This window comes from Salvelinus namaycush, chromosome 17, assembly GCF_016432855.1.
Source record: "Salvelinus namaycush isolate Seneca chromosome 17, SaNama_1.0, whole genome shotgun sequence".
Taxonomy (NCBI): Eukaryota; Metazoa; Chordata; class Actinopteri; order Salmoniformes; family Salmonidae; genus Salvelinus; species Salvelinus namaycush.
This window is the reverse complement of record NC_052323.1, coordinates 18,239,931-18,256,069: the sequence shown is the minus strand read 5'-3', so window position 1 is coordinate 18,256,069 and position 16,139 is coordinate 18,239,931. Positions and strand designations below refer to the sequence as shown.

At 42.9% G+C, this 16,139-nt stretch overlaps 1 protein-coding gene across 1 annotated transcript in view; it reads right to left on the bottom strand.

Moving 5' to 3' along the window:
- Positions 1–14,008: 14,008 nt before the first annotated feature.
- The window catches only part of LOC120062389, a 121,178-nt gene continuing 119,047 nt past the window's right edge, over positions 14,009–16,139 (bottom strand). The window contains exon 6 of the mRNA XM_039012332.1: positions 14,009–15,405. Within this exon, the coding sequence (XP_038868260.1) occupies positions 15,146–15,405 (260 nt within the window). The 3' untranslated portion in view covers positions 14,009–15,145. The remainder of the gene's footprint in view (positions 15,406–16,139) is intronic.

The following is a 16,139-nucleotide window of genomic DNA, read 5'->3' as shown; positions in this document are numbered from 1 at the left end:
TAGGGCAGTGTGCAGTGTGGTTGCGATTGCGATTGCGTCGTCTGTGGACCTATTGGGTCAGTAAGCAAATTGGAGTGGGTCTAGGGTGTCAGGTAGGGTGGAGGTGATATGGTCCTTGATTAGTCTCTCAAAGCACTTCATGATGACGGAAGTGAGTGCTACGGGGCGGTAGTCGTTTAGCTCAGTTACCTTAGCTTTCTTGGGAACAGGAACAATGGTGGCCCTCTTGAAGCATGTGGGAACAGCAGACTGGCATAAGGATTGATTGAATATGTCCTTAAACACACCAGCCAGCTGGTCTGCGCATGCTCTGAGGACGCGGCTGGGAATGCCGTCTGGGCCTGCAGCCTTGCGAGGGTTAACACGTTTAAATGTTTTACTCACCTCGGCTGCAGTGAAGGAGAGCCCGCAGGTTTTGGTAGCGTGCCGTGTCAGTGGCACTGTATTGTCCTCAAAGCGAGCAAAAAAGTTATTTAGCCTGTCTGGGAGCAAGACATCCTGGTCCGCGACGGGGCTGGTTTTCTTTTTGTAATCCGTGATTGACTGTAGACCCTGCCACATACCTCTTGTGTCTGAGCTGTTGAATTGCGACTCTACTTTGTCTCTATACTGGGACTTAGCTTGTTTGATTGCCTTGCGGAGAGAATAGCTACACTGTTTGTATTCGGTCATGTTTCCGGTCACCTTGCCCTGGTTAAAAGCAGTGGTTCGCGCTTTCAGTTTCACGCGAATGCTGCCATCAATCCACGGTTTCTGGTTTGGGAATGTTTTAATCGTTGCTGTGGGTACGACATCGTCAATGCACTTTCTAATGAACTCGCTCACCGAATCAGCGTATTCGTCAATATTGTTGTTGGACGCAATGCGGAACATATCCCAATCCACGTGATCGAAGCAGTCTTGAAGCGTGGAATCAGATTGGTCGGACCAGCGTTGAACAGACCTGAGCGAGGGAGCTTGTTGTTTTAGTTTCTGTTTGTAGGCTGGAAGCAACAAAATGGAGTCGTGGTCAGCTTTTCCGAAAGGAGGGCGGGGGAGGGATTTATATGCGTCGCGGAAGTTAGTATAACAATGATCCAAGGTTTTACCAGCCCTGGTAGCACAATCGATATGCTGATAGAATTTAGGGAGTTTTGTTTTCAGATTAGCCTTGTTAAAATCCCCAGCTACGATGAATGCAGCCTCAGGGTGTGTGGTTTCCAGTTTACAAAGAGTCAGATAAAGTTTGTTCAGGGCCATCAATGTGTCTGCTTGGGGGGGAATATATACGGCTGTGATTATAATCGAAGAGAATTCCCTTGGTAGATAATGCGGTCGACATTTGATTGTGAGGAATTCTAGATCAGGTGAACAGAATGACTTGAGTTCCTGTATGTTGTTATGATCACACCACGTCTCGTTAATCATAAGGCATACCCCCCCGCCCCTCTTCTTACCAGAAAGATGTTTATTTCTGTCGGCGCGATGCGTGAAGAAACCAGCTGGCTGCACCGACTCCGTTAGCGTCTCTTGAGTGAGCCATGTTTCCGTGAAGCAGAGAACGTTACAATCTCTGATGTCTCTCTGAAATGTTACCCTTGCTCGGATTTCATCAACCTTATTGTCAAGAGACTGGACATTGGCGCGTAGTATGCTAGGGAGTGGAGCGCGATGTGCCCGTCTCCGAAGCCTGACCAGGAGACCGCCTCGTTTGCCCCTTTTACGGCGTCGCTTAGTGTCGCCGGCTGGGATCAGATCCATTGTATTGGGTGGAAGGCAAAACACTGGATCCGCTTCGGGAAAGTCATATTCCTGGTTGTAACGATGGTGAGTTGACGTTGCTCTTATATTCAGTAATTCCTCCCGACTGTTTGTAATGAAACCTAAGATTACCTGGGGTACCAATGTAAGGAATAACACATAAAAAAACAAAATACTGCATATTTTCCTAGGAACGCGAAGCGAGGCGGCCATCTCGGTCGGCGCCGGAAGTGTCTTTCCGATTTGGTCCTGCCGTACATACCTACACGTACGCTACGGTCACAAGACGCAGGCCTCCTAACTGTCCCTAGAATTTCTAAGCAAACAGCTGGAAGCAGGGCTTTCTCCTATAGAGCTCCATTTTTATGGAATGGTCTGCCTACCCATGTGAGAGATGCAGACTTTAAGTCTTTATTTAAGACTCATCTCTTCAGTAGGTCCTATGATTGAGTGTAGTCTGGCCCAGGAGTGTGAAGGTGAACAGAAAGGTACTGGAGCAAGGAACCACCCTTGCCGTCTCTGCCTGGCCGGTTCCCCTTCTATCCACTGGGATACTGTGCCTCTAACTCTATTACAGGGGCTGAGTCACTGGCTTACTGGTGCTCTTCCATGCTGTCCCTAGGAGGGATGCGTCACTTGAGTGGGTTGAGTCACTGACATGATCTTCCTGTCTGGGTTGGCGACCCCCCCCCCCCCCCCCCCCTTGGGTTGTCTCGTGGTGGAGATCTTTGTGGGCTATACTCGGCCTTGTCTCAGGGTGGTAAGTTGGTGGTTGAAGATATCCCTCTAGTGGTGTGGGTCTGTGCTTTGGCAAAGTGGGCATGGTTATATCCTGCCTGTTTGGCCCTGTCCGGGGGTATCGTCGGATGGGGCCACAGTGTCTCCCGACCACTCCTGTCTCAGCTTCCAGTATTTATGCTGCAATAGTTTATGTGTCGGGGGGCTAGGGTCCGTCTGTTATATCTGGAGTATTTCTCCTGTGTCCTGTGTGAATTTAAATATGCTCTCTCTAATTCTCTCTCTCTCTCTCTTTCTTTCTCTCTTTCTCTCTTTATTTCTCTCTCTCGGACGACCTGAGCCCCAGGACCATGCCTCAGGACTACCTGGCCTGATGACTCCTTGCTGTTCCCAGTCCACCTGGCCGTGCTGCTGCTCCAGTTTCAACTGTTCTGCCTGCGGCTATGGAACCCTGACCTGTTCACCGGACGTGCTACCTGTCCCAGACCTGCTGTTTTCAACTCTCTAGAGACAGCAGGAGCGGTAGAGATACTCTGAATGATCGGCTATGAAAAGCCAACTGACATTTACTTCTGAGGTGCTGACCTGTTGCACCCTCGACAACCACTGTGATTATTATTATTTGACCCTGCTGGTCATCTATGAACATTTGAACATCTTGGCCATGTTCTGTTATAATCTCCACCTGGCAGAAGAGGACTGGCCACCCCTCATAGCCTGGTTCCTCTCTAGGTTTCTTCCTAGGTTCTGGCATTTATAGGGAGTTTTTCCTAGCCAGCGTGCTTCTACACCTGCATTGCTTGCTGTTTGGGGTTTTAGGCTGGGTTTCTGTACAGCACTTTCAGATATCAGCTGATGTAAGAAGGGCTTTATAAATACATTTGATTTGATTTGATGGAACTGGCTGTCATGAGTACCGCCAGAGGAAAAGAAGACCCAAAGTTACCTCTGCTGCAGATGATAACTTCATTAGAGTGGTGGAATTCTGTCTTTTGGTCTGATGAGTCCAAATTAGACAGCGTGTCTTTGTGAGATGCAGAGTAGGTGAACAGATTATCTCCGCATGTGTGGTTCTCACCGTGAAGCATGGAGGAGGAGGTGTGATGGTATGGGGGTGCTTTGTTGGTGACACTGTCACAGCTTCCACAGCCCGGCTTCCACAGCATTCTGCAGCGATACTTCATCGCATCTGGTTTGAGCTTAGTGGGACTATCATTTGTTTTTCAACAGGACAATGACCCAACACACCTCCAGGCTGTGTAAGGGCTATTTGACCAAGAAGGAGAGTGATGAAGTGCTGCATTAGATGACCTGGCCTCCACAATCACCCTACCTCAACCCAATTGAGATGGTTTGGGATGAGTTGGACCACAGAGTGAAGGGAAAGCAGCCAACAAGTGCTCAGCATATGTGGGAACTCCTTCAAGACTGGAAAAGCCTTCCAGGTGAAGCTGGTTGAGGGAATGCCAAGAGTGTGCAAATCTGTTATTAAGGCAAAGGGTGGCTAGTTTTCAAAGGGTGGCTACTTTGAATCAAAATGTTTTAATATATTTTGATTTGTTTAAATTTAATTTGGGTTACTACATCATTCAAAGTGTGTTATTTCATAGTTTAGATGTATTCACTATTATTCTACAATGTAAAAAATTGTAAAAATGAAGAAAACCCCTTGAATGAGTTTGTCCAAACTTTTGACTGGGACAGTATATAACAAGGTCCTATTGACCTAGTAACACAACATACTATATATAGCAAGGCCCTGTAGGCCACAGGTTGTCTGCAGCTGTGACTTGAGTCCACACTGTATCCTTCATTCCAGACAGAGTCTAGGGAACATCAAAGCTTTGGATCTGCCTGGGGACCCATTACAACTCATTACCGCCCAGAGGCAGTGCTCCTGACACGTGTAACGCTCTCACAAGTGGCCCACAGAGGCTAGAAGTCTTTAGTTACTTACCCAGCTATACTTTGTAAAACATTTTTTTAAAGCTACACTTTTGTACTAGGCTACAAGACAAACGTCCTGTGGCTACACTTTGTACATTGCATTTTTGTTACAGTTTACACACACTGCATATTTATATACTGGATTCTTAACATAGCTCACTGTAATATCTACTGCAGTACATTTCATTACTAGTATACATTTTTGGTGTATATAGGCATAGATTGCATTTCGATTTCTGATACAGTGTTATTTGGATTCGTTCTGACATTCTTGATGCCCTGTTTCTATCTTCTGATTATTTGTGTATTTGTTTGGCATTTTACTGCACTGTTAGGAGCTAGTAACACAAGCATTTTACTGCACTGTTAGGAGCTAGTAACACAAGCATTTTACTGCACTGTTAGGAGTTAGTAACACAAGCATTTTACTGCACTGTTAGGAGCTAGTAACATTTAGGAGCTGCACCCACTATAAAATCTACTAAACTGTATACGCAACAAATAAACTTGGATTTGATTAGGATTAGATTTTGTGTCTACAAAATGTACAGTACTGAGATTATATACAGTGGGGCAAAAAAAGTATTTAGTCAGCCACCAATTGTGCAAGTTCTCCCACTTAAAAAGATGAGAGAGGCCTGTAATTTTCATCATAGGTACACTTCAACTATGACAGACAAAATGAGAAAAAAAAATCCAGAGAATCACATTGTAGGATTTTTAATGAATTTATTTTCAAATTATGGTGGAAAATAAGTATTTGGTCACCTACAAACAAGCAAGATTTCTGGCTCTCACAGACCTGTAACTTCTTCTTTAAGAGGCTCCTCTGTCCTCCACTCGTTACCTGTATTAATGGCACCTGTTTGAACCTGTTATCAGTATAAAGGACACCTGTCCACAACCTCAAACAGTCACACTCCAAACTCCACTATGGCCAAGACCAAAGAGCTGTCAAAGGACACCAGAAACAAAATTGTAGACCTGCACCAGGCTGGGAAGACTGAATCTGCAATAGTCAAGCAGCTTGGTTTGAAGAAATCAACTGTGGGAGCAATTATTAGGAAATGGAAGACATACAAGACCACTGATAATCTCCCTCGATCTGGGGCTCCACGCAAGATCTCACCCCGTGGGGTCAAAATGATCACAAGAACGGTGAGCAAAAATCCCAGAACCACACAGGGGGACCTAGTGAATGACCTGCAGAGAGCTGGGACCAAAGTAACAAAGCCTACCATCAGTAACACACTACGCCGCCAGGGACTCAAATCCTGCAGTGCCAGACGTGTCCCCCTGCTTAAGCCAGTACATGTCCAGGCCCGTCTGAAGTTTGCTAGAGAGCATTTGGATGATCCAGAAGAAGATTGGGAGAATGTCATATGGTCAGATGAAACCAAAATAGAACTTTTTGGTAAAACCTCAACTCGTCGTGTTTGGAGGACAAAGAATGCTGAGTTGCATCCAAAGACCACCATACCTACTGTGAAGCATGGGGGTGGAAACATCATGCTTTGGGGCAGTTTTTCTGCAAAGGGACCAGGACGACTGATCCGTGTAAAGGAAAGAATGAATGGGGCCATGTATCGTGAGATTTTGAGTGAAAACCTCCTTCCATCAGCAAGGGCATTGAAGATGAAACGTGGCTGGGTCTTTCAGCATGACAATGATCCCAAACACAACGCCAGGGCAACGAAGGAGTGGCTTCGTAAGAAGCATTTCAAGGTCCTGGAGTGGCCTAGCCAGTCTCCAGATCTCAACCCCATAGAAAATCTTTGGAGGGAGTTGAAAGTCCGTGTTGCCCAGCAACAGCCCCAAAACATCACTGCTCTAGAGGAGATCTGCATGGAGGAATGGGCCAAAATACCAGCAACAGTGTGTGAAAACCTTGTGAAGACTTACAGAAAACGTTTGACCTCTGTCATTGCCAACAAAGGGTATATAACAAAGTATTGAGATAAACTTTTGTTATTGACCAAATACTTATTTTCCACCATAATTTGCAAATAAATTCCTTAAAAATCCTACAATGTGATTTTCTGGATTTTTTTTTCTCATTTTGTCTGTCATAGTTGAAGTGTACCTATGGTGAAGATTACAGGCCTCTCTCATCTTTTTAAGTGGGATAACTTGCACAATTGGTGGCTGACTAAATACTTTTTTGCCCCACTGAACACTGTTAATGTAGGACTACTACAGTTAACCACAGGGATAATAACATTTACCCTTTAATTAGAGAAATATAGGCAGATTTATGGGTTTGTAAAAAGGGTCTGATTCTTATTTCTGGCACAGAGGGAGAGTCACTCTAAATCAGTTGTCTATGTGTGTTCTATTTAAAGAGTTTTGTGGTTTGTAACTTTTCTGCAGATGATGGATAGAGACATTTTTAAGGGAGCTATGAGAGAGTTTCAGACTTACATAGAACTCAGACTGTTGGTTTTGCTCAAAGTTTATGTCTGGAATCTGTGTCAGTGGGTTGTGTAATTGACAGATGTGCCTGTTGTGCTTTGTGAGCGTGCTGAGCATTCGTCTTTCCATCTGTCTGTCTGTCTGGTTTGCAGCAACGAACAAGATATGTGTGGTCCTACACAGTCCCACAAGGCACCTGCACTGAAAACACACTCTTCAAAAAAGCTCTACATTTATGCTCTTATTACTAATGGTAGAGAAATGGCATTAATGTGAGCTATGAGCAGTAGTACATGGGTGTCAGCTACTGCACGTCTCACCACATTCTGATGAACATCGGGGCTATAGGGCGCTGACAGGTAGGTTTGGCTGGAGGATTTATTAGTATTGTAACAGTTTCTCATCCTTTAGCGTTCACTTGGCTGGTGCTAAAGGTAGATTGGCTCTAACGGACGTCGACTTAGATATAGACTTCAATATTTATTAAACACTTTCCCTTCCTGAATTCAAATGGAGGGTGTCTTTTTACCAGCGGAGTAGTGTATTGCTGTAGATTATAAAAAAGGTGACATATATTCAGCCATGAAATAATGCTGCTTCAGTAGAAGGGTCAGATGAAAGGAAGAGATGGCAGGCTAATTTAAACCCAAGAAACATTGTTACTTTTCAAAAACTGAAGAAAGAACACCAGATCACACCTTTATGTACTTTACCCCAGCAGCATGTTGGTGTCCCTCACCACAGTTTGTATGCTTACATGTCATGTCTGGTAGCAGTGCGTGGGTCAGCCATTTGTTTACCCACACCCGCCCTCAACTGCGCCACTCAGGAACCAGGGGAGGATGGAGAAAAATCTACCTTTTTTAAATATATATATTTTTAATGAATAATAAGATTTCTGATTTCAATATTCAATAGCTCTTAGACAAAGTGGTCCATGAGTATGAAAATTATATATTCTGAATAAGGGGAGGATCTAAAAATGATTTGTTTTTGTTTTTTGATAAATCCTTTTCATAGTCATGGCATGCTTTGTGTAAGAGCTATTGGAGATTGAAAGCAACAACAAACAAAAGAAATATGAAGAGATTTTTATAAAATAAAATCTTTGTATTTTTGTCCATCCTCCCCCCATTCAGAATATATCGTTTTCATAATCATGGCACGGTTTGTCTAAGAGCTATTGAAGATTGAAATCCGAAATATTATTATTTATATCAAATAAAAAATGTTTAAGTGTGGATTTTTCTCCATCCACCCCTGGATCAGAATATACCATCTTCATAGTCATGGCATGCTTGGTTCAATAACTATTGATGAGACAAAACCGAATATCCACTGAATATCCAATATAAAACAAATCTTACCTGGGTATTGCCTGCAGAGATTAGTGCCTGTTGAATACCAGAGTATGTACTGTAGCCTATTTCTTCATTATTGACCCACACAAACTTGCATGGATTTATCTCATGCAATAGCCTGGCCTCAGAGCAATACGTAATATATTTTACGTTTTTCTGACTGCCATTCCATTCATAACGTAACCTAACGTAATGTAAAACTGTACTAAATGGAGTGCCACAGATTTGCATACAGAATAATATAAAATGCTCTGAGACCACGTTGCATGCAAAGGTTTACACAGTTGATAAGAAATTGTTCCACTGAACTCATAGAGCAATGTAAACACATATAGAATATGTTTATTTTGTAACAGCATTTCATTTACAAAGGAAATCCTCTGATACAGTAGTCTATCTATCGTTGAACAGAACTATAACAGTTTGTTGATTTACCAACATCTCGTAGAGTAGAACACCTATTAGACAAATAGCCATTGTGTTGATCCGATGACAGTACTCAATGGCAGACGTCAGGTTTTGAGTTTTGACTAGGTGTACAGGACACAGGACAAGCATTGGTGACACACTGACGACGGAATACATATTCACACACATCCCAGAACCGATACAAAACGTCAGACATATCCATTTAACAGAACCTTTTCACCTATTCCCTTGATTGGTGAAAGATGTGAGTGAAAAGCTAACAGCCTAGGACAGGGAGTCTGTGACCTGTGGTTCCCCACCCTCTCTGTCCACTATGGGGGTGACAGGCTGGGCAAATAAGGCTGACAGCCAGGGGTTTGTCTAGTTGTCTCAGGACCAACCTTCCTCTCCAGGAAACTTACCTGGTCTTATCTCAACCCTCCTCGCCCTGCTGCAATTAATGTACTTCACACCGTGCCGTCAAGACTGCCCCTGTGGATCAATACCATCTCCCTGACTCATCCATCCCTGGCGCTGTGTGTGTTTGGGAGGGATGTGTGTATGTGTGTGTGTGTGTGTGTGTGTGTGTGTGTAGGCACGCAAGTGTGAATGAATGGCTAACTATGTAAACACCTATGTAAACAGCTCTCACAGTGATAAGAACCACCACAGTGATGTTTTGTGGTCTCTTACACGGTGGTTATGATTAACATGATTAATAGGGTAGTTGAAGCTTTCACCGGCCCCAGGGAGTTTTCAACCGTCCCGGTGTGTGACTCCATGTCACCATCAGCAATTTCAGCAGTCCATGGGGACACTGTTCACACATTGTACAGCCTTAGTCATGGAAACATATTCACACTGTCATTGGAGGCTTTATGCTTAGCTAGACATATTATGGATGTTTTAGCCAATTCCTTCCAGAGTTGTCATACAGTTTTTGTATTTCTGATCACCTCATACTATATACATTTAATCCAACCTCTTAAACGTTAAGTTATTTAGGTGACTTTTGTTATAATTTAATTGTTTTATCAAGGCATATCAAGGTAATTCGTTTATAAATCAACTTCTGGCTGACCACCCTGCTTCAATAAAAAAAAGTTAAATATTTTTTAACTAGGCAAGTCAGTTAAGAACACATGCTTATTTTCAATGACGGTCTAGGAACAGTGTGTTAACTGCCTGTTCAGGGGTAGAATGACAGATTGGCACCTTGTCAGCTCGGGATTTGAACTTTCAAATGCTTTAACCACTAGTCTACCCTGCCACACCCAATTCAGTTTGCCTCAGATGACTCTTGGGTATGGGGTTATCAAAAGCCATGGGAGGGTCGGGAGTCCCGCCTTAACGCTCATTCGCTGATTGGACTGACCGTCAATTTGTGACAATACGGTATATCACAGGCATACACGTTTCATAGCGCTACAAAACTGAGTGTACTGCAGCGATACGACATAGTCCCGTCGCTGTACAACAAACAGAAATGGATTTATATTCAAATAAAAACAACTTGATGTGAAACAAAACCACTTTGTGTTCATCACAATCTTTATATTAGATGTAAGCTGAGAGCTTGACGAAACAATGAATGAGTGTACCAGGAAATGAGTTGGATTTTCCCTGACCACTACAGTAGTTATATAAAAAATGATTACAGTAATAAGGCAGCTGAAATCTTATATCATCTCAATTGTAAAGTTGATTGTGAGTATATGTAGATTATTAGAAGACAATCAAGCCCTAATCCCCTATTTCTCAGGAAAACGTTGTTCATAGCATATGAAATAAAACATCTACCCTGTACTATTTTTCTTACTACTATGGCAGTAAAAAGTGCATACAAATCATAGATAACTAATAAACACTAAACAAAAAGCAAGATATCAGGGCTTTCTAACAGTATAGGGCATGACTTGGTACTGTTCATGGCCCTCTCATGAAGATATGTTTTATACGGCCATCCACTTAACATTAAAGTTCAACAGGTTTTAAATGTCAACATATTGTCTGTGATTAAAAAAAAATATGAATCAATGCTGGAACATGCATGTTATCATCAGTTATTCTAATGTATTGTTGTGTTGTTGTAACATTGTAATTATTGTGTCCAGGAGGGAAGACACGCACCAAGGATAAGTACAGGGTGGTGTGCACAGACCAGCAGCGCCTGGGGCTAGAGAAGGAGTTCCAGGCCAGTAGATACATCACCATCAGGAGGAAGACAGAACTTTCCCTGGGCCTCAGCCTCTCAGAGAGACAGGTGGGTCAGAGAGACAGAACTGGCCCTGGGCCTCAGCCTCTCAGAGAGACAGGTGGGTCAGAGAGACAGAACTGGCCCTGGGCCTCAGCCTCTCAGAGAGACAGGTGGGTCAGAGAGACAGAACTGGCCCTGGGCCTCAGCCTCTCAGAGAGACAGGTGGGTCAGAGGGACAGAACTGGCCCTGGGCCTCAGCCTCTCAGAGAGACAGGTGGGTCAGAGAGACAGAACTGGCCCTGGGCCTCAGCCTCTCAGAGAGACAGGTGGGTCACAGGGACAGAACTGGCCCTGGGCCTCAGCCTCTCAGAGAGACAGGTGGTCAGAGGGATGGGAACTTGCCCTGGGCCTCAGTCTCTCAGAGAGACAGATGGGTCAGAGAGACAGAACTGGCCCTGGGCCTCAGCCTCTCAGAGAGACAGGTGTGTGTTAGAGAGACAATTGGAGAGCTGTAGAAGAAATTCCAGTACAGAGCTGGCCATGGGACAGCCTCTCAGAGAGACAGGTAGATGGCAGAGAGACAGACAGGCATGTGAGAGAGACAAGTATGTCAGAGAGACAGATGAGAAAAACAGGCAAGTTTCTGAGAGTCATGTGGGTCACTAAGGATCAATTATTTAGAATCCAATCAGTTTCAGAATTTCTTGTTTGGATCGCAGGTGAGTTTCAGAACTACAGGTGGATTATCTGTGCATAGAAACCTCACCTCACACTGTAGATGCATTCTTATCATTCACTGACATCATCACAACAGGTGAAGATCTGGTTCCAGAACAGGAGAGCCAAGGAGAGGAAGATAACCAAGAAGAAGATCCAGCTGTCCCAGCAGGCTTCTACGACCACTTCCACCCTGACCCTGACCCCGCCCAGCCTGGCTGACCCCAGCAACGGTTCCATGGCAACCAGCTCCAGCAGCTTGTTGTCAGAGACGATATCAACGACTATCAAAGAGGAGTACTGAGGAGTTCCTTTACCGTAGACATACTGTACAACACTGGAATAAACATATCAAACTGGTATTCCCATGACAATCACTACATAAGTTGTAATTGACCTCAATGATGTGATGAAAATATGCATCTGTCACTACACACCTCTAATATAATACTACCTTTTTGTGCTTTGATATAAGCCAAATTTGTCTGGGCTCCTGAGTGGCGCAGTGGTCTAAGGCACTGCATCTCAGCACAAGAGGTGTCACTGCAATACCTGGTTCAAATCCAAGCTACATAACATCAGGCTGTGATTGGGATTCCCATAGGGTGGTGCACAATTGGCCCAGTGTTATCTGGGTTTGGCTGGGGTAGGCTGTCATTGTAAATAAGAATTTGTTTTCAACTGACTTGCCTGCTTAAATGTAAAAACTTGAGAGATTAACATCTTAGACTATGCAAATGTATAAAGACACTAACTGCTTTTGTGTTGATACTGTATTTTCTTAATCCAATTAATTTCTAACTGCAGAATAACATGAATGTTTTCTATGTTTTTTTTCTATATTTTGTAAGAAAAGTATGATTGTTTTTGAGGAACTGTGAAGATGTTAAATTGAAAAGATGTTGATAGGATGTGTATTTACTGAAATATTATGAATAGGAAATCAATGAGGATAGTGGAGCGTGATTCCACTAGTCCTTTTATTTGGGCAGTGAACGTCTGTCAGGCCTTTTGTTGCTTGTATGTGCGTGTTTGTCAAAAGAGCTCGCCAGCTTGTAGTCCTAAAAAACAGAAATGAGTTACCTCTGGTTCATTCAGCCATTCCTTTGGGGAAAAGGAATGGGGAAAGAAAAAGGTTTTGGAGATAAACACTGAAAATAAGGTCTGAGGTGTTAAGCGTTGAGTTCTCTGAGATAATATTAGTCAGTTAACATGACCTTTATAATTTATGAAGCCTTTTATGTGCTTTATGTGCTGATGTTAGCTGATTAAGATTCTCATAGAACAAAACGTAGAAGATATCCTAAGCCTGTGTTTACCACCGACCTTATTTTCAGCGTTTATACTAAAACCATCCAAAAACCCCATTCAAAAACCATCCAAAAACCCCATAAGCTTTGTCCAACGAGCCATGGCGGAGTTAGTGCCTACATAAAGATGCCATTACTATTGCTCTCTAGTGTTAACAGGCAGATCTAAGGTTATGGAGTGCAAAGTTCCAGTCCCATCTCACAGTCCCAGACATTGACCTTTGTAATGTTGGTATATAACTGATTTCAACATGACTTAATAAAACAGAGGATTATGGTTGGCTTTCTGTAGATACGATACAAAGCTGTAGATTGTTATTTTTCCCCTTGTGCTCTAATTATGGCCACTTTTTAACCAATAGAAAAGGGGAAGTAGCACTTCAAAACCTCACTAAGCTCACAGAAAACTCACACCAAAAAACTGCAGTTTTAGCTAAATAAATAACCACACAGATCAAACTGAAATGAATACAGTTTTACTTTGCTGATCGGGTGAAAACTGTGTAGCGAACGACCTTACAAGCAAACAAGCTACAGATAGATGTGGTTCGTGTCAGATTTTGCCTAATTTTGCCAAATGGAAACCTGAAAACAAGTTTGATAACCACTGCTGTATACGCTGTAGGTGCCAACGAAGACATCCGTGATCACCAAGGAGAGAAACCAATCGTTTTAGCCGTTGACAGTCTCTCCACAAATGATCAGTTTGTGATTGCAATGCCAGAGGAAAAAGACAAGCGGAAAAGTATCATGATTTCTCAAAGGTATAAATGTTGCAGGGTTTAAACAGGATCAAAGACTTATCCAAGTCTTATCTAAGCTGTTTGCATCACATGTTGATGGGGACTGTGCTCATAGCATTGCTGTAAAACGTATATGGGGATATAGACACTTACTTCCTGATTATCGTCCAATAGGAGACATCAGAAGACAAGACAACATCAGAGGAAGATGTTAGTTAGATAGATGGTTAGAGCAGCATATCTGGGCCACCTGTCCTATAGATCGGTAACCACATAGAGGTACATTCGTGAGCCTGGGGTTATGGAGAGTTCACCTATGATGAGCCATAAAGACTGTGTTAATTACTCCTCAGATGGGTTGACCTCTGACCTCTATACTTTAGTATCAAAGAAGACAGGCACCAACAGTTGCTAGCTTTTTAAAAACGAGCTTTTATTATCAAATTGCAATTTTTTCATCACACAACGGCATCAACAATGAAGCATGAGAAACTATTCCTCTGCATATTCCATAATATTACACATTATGTTGTCAACACTGTTAGAAACATCAGTATCCTTATTTCTCAACGTCCTCTTTCCGATGTGTTCTATTCTTGTTTTGACATACAGTATACTTCTTTAGTTAGAGTACATCTGGGGAGAAGTATGGTGATGTCTCAAAAAAAGCCACAGTATAATATTTTCAGCCAGTCTGTTGATTACCTCTGGCTCAGGGGATTCTCGACTGGAAATCATGTGACTCAAACAGGAAATGCATTAGCAACTTTATAAACTGCGAAACCAAAGATGTTGATGGCGTGAAAAGATATTGCCATGTACTGTATGTACATACATTTCTGATCATATCTAAGAGAGTTCATTATACCTTTATACAGCACACAGTACCTGCATATCATATATATAGATGTATCCATTTAGGGAGATGGACTGCATTCATTAAAAAACTGACTTAAGGCATTGGAAATGAGTAAGTAAGTAGCATATGACATCTGATGAATTACTGTTATGCAATTATTACAAATCCCTCAGTAATTCTTTAAACAGTATTGAATGTTAGAGAATAATTCAAGACAGATGGAATCACGCAGCATAAACAGTAAATATTGTGTGACATATCACCCATCTGAAAAGAAGAAGTGACCGCAACACAACCTAGTGGTTAAACAGTTTTGGAAAGAAAGAAACGTGGGCAAGAAAAACAGAAGTAATGTCTCCACTTCTTGGAAACAGACACTATGCACTAACACGCATCAACATGCAAAACACAGCTGTAACTGTAACTAACACAACATGATTCAACATGTCTGTCGGCTGTGTCAACTCTGGGCCTCTCAGGGGTTAATACCAAATAATCTCTCCTTTCTCCTGAAGTGTGCACTTGTTCACTACTCTCCACATATATTTCGATGCATTGGATTGGTGTAGGATTGGTTTCTGCTTCCCTTTCAAATCCATGACTACAAGTGAACAAGTGCACACTTCAAGAGAATTGAGAGATGTGGGCGACGCACCAGTGATTCAACTCAGACTCCTTCTATTCTATCATATTCTATCTAGACAGTACCTTGCTCACTGTCCTTTCCGTACACTGGCGTACATACAATACTCCTCCTCGGGCGTGTCTACCTTCCTCCTGGTACCCTCTAATATTGTAATCTGTCCATATTCCACCTCCAACTGCTGCTGTGGACCACCCGCTACTTTCACTTGTCCATATTCCACCTCCACCGGCACCTCCCTCTCCTTCTGTCTCATTTCCTGCCTCAGTATCCTGACATCAGCGTATTCCACATCCTGGCTGTCTCCCTTAACTGTGGAAAGAGAGAAAACTAGAGAGACATAGAGCGAGAGAGAGAGAGAGAGAGAGAGACAAAAAGACAGACAAAGAGAGTGTGAGAGAGAGAGAGATGGAGACAGAGAGACAGACAAAGAGTTAGAGAGAGAGACAGAAAGAGAGAGTCAGAGAGGGAGAGAGACAGAGAGAGAAAGACCGAGAGATAGAGTGAGACAGCGAGAGAGAGACAGAGACGGAGAGACAAACAGAGAGAAAGACCGAGAGATAGAGTGAGACAGTGAGAGACAGAGAGACAGAGACGGAGAGACAAACAGAGAGAGAGTAGAGTGATGAAGAGGGTGAGGGAGAGAGAGACAGACAAATAGTTAGAGTGAGAGACAGAGAGAGACAGAGAGAGACAGACAGAGAGAGACAGCGAGAGAGAGACAGAGAGAGACAGACAGAGAGACAGAAAAAGAGAGACAGACAGAGACAGAAAAAGAGAGACAGAAAGAGAGAGACAGAAAGAGAATGAGAGAGACAGAAAGAGAATGAGAGAGACAGAGAGAGAGTGAGAGAGACAGAGAGAGATAGCGAGAAAAAGGTTTAAAAAAGGTATAATTTTTGTGAATGATATCATAAATAGGACTGGTGGAGTAATGTCACACATGCAGCTAACACAGACATATGGAAATGTCTGCTCTACCCAAAATTACAACCAATTAATTGCAGCATTACCACAAAAATGGAAGAGGCAGGTGGAAGGGGATAAAAGTAAGGAACTTGTAT